The sequence below is a fragment of the Myotis myotis genome, unplaced genomic scaffold (assembly GCF_014108235.1).
Source record: "Myotis myotis isolate mMyoMyo1 unplaced genomic scaffold, mMyoMyo1.p scaffold_m19_p_92, whole genome shotgun sequence".
Lineage (NCBI taxonomy): Eukaryota > Metazoa > Chordata > Mammalia > Chiroptera > Vespertilionidae > Myotis > Myotis myotis.
The window spans coordinates 7,127-15,962 of record NW_023416404.1 but is presented as its reverse complement, the minus strand read 5'-3'; the positions used below and the strand labels follow the sequence as shown (position 1 = coordinate 15,962).

Here is an 8,836-nt window from a genome sequence, read left to right as displayed (position 1 = left end):
GTGAACTATTTGTGAGGAAAGCTGGGCTTTTAAAGTTACCTCCTAATTCTAAGTTTCTATGATTCAGTTCTAATGAAAGAACTTAAGGCTACAAAGAATATGAGTTTTCCCAGCTTGCTTCCAACTGGAAGGATTTGAATAATGAATCGGATAAGATTAACCCCTTGGCCAGCCAGGAGTGCTTGTCAGGTCTAAGCAGAAAATGATTTCCCTAGAAGGTAATAATTTTTCATTTTTTAAATTGTGGAGAGATGTTTTAGGCTAAAGACCCAGAATATAAAGAAACAGAAAATGGTGTCAAATGCTGTGTCTCTCGGTGACATGGTTTCAGGGACGGAGGCTGCCATGTGGTCTCAGTGATCAGGATCACACTGCAGTCCCAGTGCCATCACCCATCAGGTCTTTGTCACTTGATGGGGCGTTGTTTTCCCGGGGGGGTGGGGGGGGGTGATGAGAGAGGAAATGGAATGGCAGTAATGCACCCGCACAGGTCAATCTTTTCTCTTCCATAGCCTGGCTGAGTTTTTCTTTCCTTTTAGTGTAGGTAGGATTGACTTCCCTCTTCCATAGATCTGAGTTTTGTTCCATAATAAATTATGAGCCACAGTAAAGCAGGAATGCTTAAGGACTAGCTTAGTCCCACATCCTGAGGAAAATTAACACATGCATATTGTACTGTTCATTTTTCCCTAAATTTTGAAATGGTTTATATTTTTTTTGTTCTTAAAAATCTGTAATAAGGAAATTTCAAACTCTGACCTCACCCAACTACTTATATCTCACTTAGTAATACCCAGAATTGACCCTGTGGTTATTAAAAGTTTTAGGATTTTTTCATCATAAATTTTTGCATTAAGGTTTAAAAACTAATGTATTAAAATTGTATTCATCTTGATTACTGACTTTTTGGAGCTCCCTTAAATTTTGCACCCAAGCCCAGTGCCTCACTTACCACCCTGTATTTCCAGCACTGTTCAGAAAGATTTTCCTTCTACCAACCTTTCTACAATCTTTCTTTAAAAGTTGAAGTTCATTTCCTCCCGATGTGGTCCTGAGGTGCTCAAATTGCTATAAAATGTTCTGTCAACTTTCCTGTGTTGACCATAAATTAACCCCCTACTTTCACTTTTTTCTCCTCAGTCCTCTCTGCAGTCTCATAATAGAGTTCCATTTTGGAGCAGAATTATAGAATTTGGCTGTGTTTAGGAGATAATAATTAAGAAGAAAATATGTATTATATTCAGAGAAAGATAACTTAAGATTCTCCATTTACTACCTAGAACAAATTATTTTTAGCATTTTACTATATTTGTTTCCAGCACTTTTTTAATGGCAGGTGTGACATTGAATGCATTACCTTCATTTCTTTCTTCCTTCTTTTTCTTTTCTTTATATTATTTTTACAAAATTATGGTCTATGTATCTTTGTATCTACCTATGTATCTATATAACTATGTATGTAGGTGAATAGTTCCCATTAAATGAATTTGATATAATTTATTTAATCATTCCTTTTTTCATTTACATTGTTTTTGGTTTTCATTATTATAAACTAGAGGCCTGATGCAGGAAATTCGTGCAAGGGGCTCAGCCCTTGCAGCTGTGGCAGCTGCCTCAGCTGTCACAGCCCTGGCTTCATCCAGAAGGTTGTCTGGAAGGATGTCCGGTCATTCAGCTGTCTGGTCATATTAGCGTATTACACTTTTATTATTATAATTGATATTATAAAACCCTCTTACACATGCATCCTGATACATATCTCTGATTATTTCTTTAAAATAAATAATTGGAAGTGAATATATTAAGCCAAGGAGAATGGGCATGTGTTATAATTAATACACTAATATTTTACCTACTTATGTAGATAATCCTAAAAAATCTTCCGGTTTCCTAATGATTTTCAATTTTTCCAATGTATTCCTCAATGTAATCTCATTCCCAGTGTAAGGCAAATGTATTAATACTTGTTAATGGAGACCAAAATAGCCTTCTTTTTTTATCTGTTCACACTGGCCTTAGAATTAAAAGATTGAATCTATGATTTTTAAAATTTTGGACATATCACCTAATCCTAGGTGTCTTAGACTTTCCATCTGCAAGATGAAGACAATAATTACCTAACACATGGGATTGTCATGCTGTTAAATAATATATGTAAAAATGCTTTATAAACTAAAAAGTGCAATAAGCGACTATTATTTTTGTTGTTATCATTATTAGTTTTTAAGTGAGAACACTGTGATCCCCAATTACTCCTCAAATAGAAAATAGGACAGATGTGCAAACTGGTTTACCCGGATACCCAGTTTATAATGCTGAAGAAATTAGAAAGGAGAGTTCAGAGTAGTGTCAGACTACCTATAAAAATTCATATGCAAGTACAAGCTACAATACACAGAGAAATAACACACATTTTATAAGAATTAGTTACAGAGCAATACAAGCAATGGAAAAGGGCTTGGATTGATAGGATTGAGAAGACTTTCTGTGCAAGAGGAGACTGGAGTAAAGTATTGACTAAAGAGAAAAACATGCTTCATTAAAAACCAATGAACATTATTAAGAAAAACTCTCTCTCTCTCTCTGTCTCTCTGTCTCTCTCTCTCTCTCTCTCTCTCTCTCTCTCTCTCTCTCTCTCTTACTCTCTCACACACACACACACACACACACACACACACACTCATAGAGAGAGACAACAGTATGGCAAATCACCAGAGTGAAAGGGGGTTGGAAGGAGGTAAAGAGTGCAAAGGGGAGATAAAATGAAGATGGAAGGAGACTTGACTTGAGTGGTAAATACACGATACAATATACAAATAGTTCTAATTCTATAGAATTTAACACCTGAAGCCTATATAATTTTATTCACCAATGTTGCCCCAATAAACTCAATAAAAACTTTTTTTTTTTCAAAATGAGGAGGGCGGTCTGGTTTGAGGCTATTGAATGATTTGTGAAAATGGTTTATGAAAGATGCAGACAAGTGGAACAGGGAGAAAGCAAACACTTATCTGTTACTTGGCAACTTAGAAAGGAAGATGTTTAAGATCAAAATTGTGCTTTAAAGAAAGTAGGATAGATTCGCAAATTTGTTTTAGGTAAACAAAACCATGCAATTGTAATCCAGGAGAAAATGCTTTTAAAATGTAACTGCATTTTCTATTTCTTTAGCCTCAGTTTTCCCCTAACACCTGTGTTCCCACTCATCAGGAAATCTGTTCTAAACTTGACCAGTTATCCTTCCTTCTACCTTATCACAACTCTGTGTATTCTCTTTACTGATATACATAAATCTGCATACATGGAATTGCTTCCTGATTGTGTTTTTCTATCTTTACCTATTAGTGAGCAGTCGTCTCCATTTCCCTGGCATCCATCCAGGAGCAGGTTCTTATTATCTACTCCTCCTAGAGTTCTCCTGCTCAAACCATTGGGCACGGATATATACTGACTGACTGGCCTAAATCTCCAGCTTCCAGATGTGGAATTTATCAATGAAGAGAGAAAACTACACAGTGGTGAGTGAATTTTTTTTCCAGGGTTTCTCCAGCTTTCATGAACACAAACTTACTCTCTTTGCAATATTTCTCAACTTGTACGTTTTAACCCTGGCTGGCAATGTCATCATTGTGACAATTATCAGTACTGATCGCCACCTTCACACGCCCATGTACTTCTTTCTTAGTATGCTTTCAACTTCAGAAACTGTGTACACATTGGTCATTGTACCACAAATGCTCTCCAGCCTCAGAGGACAAAGCCAATCCATCTCCTTGGCTGGCTGTGCCACCCAGATGTTCTTTTTCATCACTTTGGCCATCAACAACTGCTTTCTACTCACGGCAATGGGGTACGACCGCTATGTCGCCATCTGCAAACCTTTGAGGTACACAGTCATCATGAACAAGCAAGTGTGTGCCCAGCTGGTTTGGGGGGCCTGCAGCATTGGCCTGCTTGTGGCCATCATTCAGATTTCCTCTGTGTTCAGGCTATCCTTTTGTGGTAAAGAGGTGGCCCATTATTTCTGTGACATCCGCCCAGTTATGAAACTCTCCTGTGCGGACACCAATCTACATGACATAATCAATTTTATCATCAGCTCCCTTGTCATTGTGGTGCCCATGGGTTTGGTCTTCATCTCCTACATCCTTATCATCTCCACCATCCTCAAGATTGCCTCAAGTGAGGGCCAAAAGAAGGCTTTTGCAACGTGTGCCTCTCACCTCATTGTGGTCATTGTCCACTATGGCTGTGCCTCCATTGCCTACCTCAAGCCTGAGTCGGAGAACACCAAAGATCAGGATCAGCTGATCTCAGTGACCTACACCATTTTTACTCCTCTCCTTAACCCTGTGGTATATACTCTGAGAAACAAGGAGGTCAAGAATGCCCTTCACCGTGCTTTCAGCAGAAAACCTTTTGCCTAGGACCTAAGGATAAACTTGACCAGTTATCCTTCCTTCTACCTTATCCAAAAATTCCTAGGTATTTTTTCAAACTACCTAAGTTTGACATATAACCTATCATACTCTGGGTATGTTTGCCATCTGAAAAAAAATGATCTTATTTTAATTTTTGTATGTATCTGTCCATTTTTCCTATCACCATTTGTTGAAAAGACTGTGTTTACCCAATTGTATATTCTTGCACCCTTTGTCACAGATTAATTGACCATATAGATGTGTGGTGTTTTTCTTCTGGGCTCTCTATTCTGTTCCATTGATCAATGCATTTGTTTTCATTCCTATACCATGATGTTTTGATTACTATGGCCTTGTAGTGTAATTTGAGGTCAGGTAACGTCATATTTGCAATTTTGTTCTTCTTTCTCAATATTGCTGTGCTACTCAGAGTCTTTTGTGGTTCCATGTAAATTTTATGATTATTTGTTCTAGTTCTGTGAAAAATTCCAAAGGTATTTTGATAGAGATTGCATTGAATCTATAGATTGTTTTGGGTAATATGGATTTTAACGAGGTTAATTCTTTTTATCTATGAGCATGGTATATACTTCCATTTATTTGTATCTTCTTCAATTTCTTCCTTCAATGTCTTATAATATTCTGAATACAGGTCTTTTACTTTCTTGGTTAGATTTATTCCTAGGTATTTTTTTGTGCAGTTGCAAAAGTGATTGTTTTTATTCATTTTTCTTTCCAATTGTTATTGGTGTATAAAAATGCAACCAGCCTTAGCCGGTTTGGCTTAGTGGATAGAGTGTCATTGCACAGACTGAGCGGTCCCGGGTTGATTCCAGGTATGGCACATACCTCAGTTTCAGGCTCAATCCCTGACCCTGGTTGGGGCGTGTGCAGGAAGCAACCAATTAGTGTGTCTCTCTCACATTGATATTTCTCTTTCTCTGTTTCTCTCCCCCCCTTCCATTTTTTCTAGAAATTATTGGAAAGATATACTTGGGTGAGGATTAACAAAAAATATTCAACCAAATTCTGAATTTGTTGAATTAGTTGAATTTGTATTCTGCTAGGCCACTTTCTTACAACATTACAAGAATAAACTCAAAATAGATTAAAGATTTAAATGTATGACCCCAAACCATAAAACCCTTAGAAGAAAACAGTAAACTTTCTGACATAGCTGTCAGTAATATTTTTTTGGATATGCTTCCTCAGGCAAGGAAAACAAAAATAAAAAGCCAACCTACTGAATGGAAGAAAATATTTTCCAGTGATACAAATATTTGCCAGTGATGGAATTCATATTCAATATGTAAAAAGAATTCATACAACATATCAGCAATAAATGAATGAATGAATTAATGAATTAATAAACAATCCAATTTAAAAATGGGTAGAGGAACTGAGTAGACATTCCTCAAAGAGGACATACAGATGGTCAATAAACATATGAAAAGATGCTCAATATCAATAATCATCAGAGAAAAGTACATTAAAACCACAATGAGAAATCACTGCACACCTATCAGAATAGTTATCATCAATAAATCAACAAACAATAAGTATTGGTGAAGATGTGGATAAAAGGGAACCTTCATGCATTGTTGATGGATTTGCAAATGGTGCAGCCTCTATGGAAAACAGTTTCGGCTGTTCCTTGAAAATTAAAAATTGAACTTCCTTGTAACCCAGCAATTATACTTCTGGGTGTTTATCTGAAGAAATCCAAAACACTGATTTGAAAAAACATATTCATCCCTATGTTCATTGAAGCATTATTTACAATAGCCAAAATACTTAAGCAACTCTAGTGCCCATTAATAGATGAATGGATAAAGAAGTGGTACATATACTAGTATAAAATGGAATAATACCTAACCCAAATGGATGGATCGAGAGGGTAATATACTAAGTGAAATAAGTCAGAGAGAGAAATACAAATACCATATGACTTCACTTACATGTGGAATCTAAATAAGCAAATAAATAAATAAACAAACAAATGAAAGAGAAACTCATAGACATAGAAAACAAACTAAAGGTTGCCAGATGGGAGGAGGGTTAGAGGGCTGGGTGAAAAGGTGAAGGGATTAAAAGTACAAATTGGGCCCTAGTCAGTTTGGCTCAGTGGATAGAGCCTCAGCCTGCGGACTGAAGGGTCTCGGGTTCGATCCCAGTCAAGGGCACATGCCTGGGGTTCGGGCTCCATCCCCAGTGGGGGGCATGCAGGAGGCAGCTAATCCATGATTCTCTTTCATCATTGAAGTTTCTATCTCTCTCTCCCTCTCCCTTCTTCTCTGAAATCAATAAAAAAATACACATTTTTTTTAAAAAGTACAAATTGTCAATTACAAAATAGTCACTGGGTTGTAAAGTACAGCATAGAGAATATAGTCAATAATCTTGTAATAACTATGTGTGGTGTCAGGCAGGCATTAACCTTATCAGAGGGAATCACTTGACAAAGTATGTAACTGTCTAACCACTATGCTGTCCACCTGAAACTAATATGACATTGAATGTCAACTATAGTTGAAAAATTTTTTAAAAATAGATTCTCTACAATAAGGCAGTTGCAAAATTTGATGGTAAGGCTGCATTAAAGAATCAAGAGTGTCTCTGACTTGAATTTTTTTTATCATCACTCTCCTAAGCCTTTTATTAATCACACTAGTAGCCCATTGAGAGATATCGTGCCCAGTAGGCTGCCAGATGCTTCCACAGGAGCAGGCGGGAACCACAGCGCGCAGGAGGCGGAAGCGAGCCACTGGCACCCACGGGAGCCAGGAGGGACCTGAGCTGCTTCCGCAGGAGGCGGTCCCACCATCTCCTCTCTGGGCCTGCGCTTGGCTGTGTGGGCTGTGGGCTGGCCCCCCGTCTGTTTCTCTCTTCGCTCTGGGCCTCACCTGCATGGGCAACCTCCTCCTGTCTGGGCGTGACTGGTGCTGCGTCCTGGCCTAATTTGCATATTTCATCTTTATGTATATAGATAGGTTACCAATTTTGTTGAAGCTCGTATTAGAGCTATTTCCTTGGTGAGTCTTATACGTTTACATGTTAGTAAGTAACTTGTTACATCCAGCAACTGTATTTCTCTGATACATGCTTTCTACCGTGTGATGCAGATGCTCTTCTGTATTCACAGTGTGGGGAGATCTGAAGATATTTTCTGAAATTAAATTTATTAATTCCACCTCTCAACCAGCTCTGGCTGTCTCAGATTTGAAAATTAGCCCATGACTCTCAGTCTTTCCTATGTGGAACCTGAGCTAGTACCCTTGTCTTGCCTTGACCCTCGTCACCTATATATATAAAAAGGAGCGTCCATAACAACCGGAATGACCGATGACCAGTCGCTATAATGCCCACTGTGTCCAGTGAACTGGCCTCTTCAGGCATGGGGCCAGCCAGCAAATCTCCTGTGGACCCTTTCCCTGGCTGGTCTGCCCCTGATCAGCCTGTGCCACCATGAAAGGCCCACAGCCCCTCCCCCAGGCTGGCCCTGCCACTGATTGCACCCCCACACAAATAGGGGGTGGGGCTGGCCATCCAACCTCCTGCAGCTCCTCCCCCAACGGGCCCCATCCCTGAAGGGCCCCCCATCAGCCTGATCAGCCCAGAGCCCCTGCCCCTGGCTAGCCCCACCCCTGATCACCCCCTCACCCCAATAGGTGGCGGGGCCAGCCAGCCAACCTCCTGCAGCCCCTCCCCCCAGCTGGCCCAACCCCTGATGGGCCCCCAACACCTTGATCCACGCAGCCCCTCACCTCGCCCACACCTACTCCAGATCAACCCCACCCCCACCCCAATCAGGGGCAAGGCCGGCTGGCTAACCAACCATGGACCCTCCACCAGGCTGCTGGCCCCCGATCAGCACCCCCACCCCATTCAGGTTCGGAGCCCGCTGTCCCACTGCCCAGAGCCCCTCCCAATGGCCGGTCCCACCCCCAAGCAGCCCCCAAACCCCAATCGGGGGCAGGGCCTGCCGGCTAATCGCCTGCGGTCTCTCCCTCCAGGCGGCCTGACCCTGATCAGACCCCAACTTCCTGCCATCTCCTCCTCCCCACAGGCCCAGCCCTGATCTGCCCTGATTGGGGCCGGGCTGGCTGGACCCCACCCATGCACAAATTCATGCACTGAGACTCTACTTTCTACATAATTGGACTCATTTACTGAGAACAGTTGGGTTCCTAGTTTAAACTCACAGTTTGAACACTTGTCTAAACAAGTCTGGGAATCTCCCAATTCCTCCTGTTTTTTCTCTCTAAAGGGGAAAATTGTACCGACGTGTGAAAAATGTTTAAGGCTTTGGGATTATTTGGCCTTGAGTAAAATGAGGCGGAATGGCAGAACTTGCCAAATGACTGCTGCTACATAAAGGGCTGATGTTTAAAAATAACACTAATAATAATCCGTAT

General features: G+C 40.4%; 1 protein-coding gene across 1 annotated transcript; it reads left to right on the top strand.

The window, feature by feature from the left end:
* The first annotated feature begins 3,494 nt into the window (after positions 1–3,494).
* Positions 3,495–4,427, top strand: LOC118663975 (olfactory receptor 10J1-like). The gene has a single exon (XM_036323881.1). The coding sequence runs from the start codon at positions 3,495–3,497 to the stop codon at positions 4,425–4,427; it is 933 nt and encodes a 310-aa protein (XP_036179774.1).
* The last annotated feature ends 4,409 nt before the right edge of the window (positions 4,428–8,836 follow it).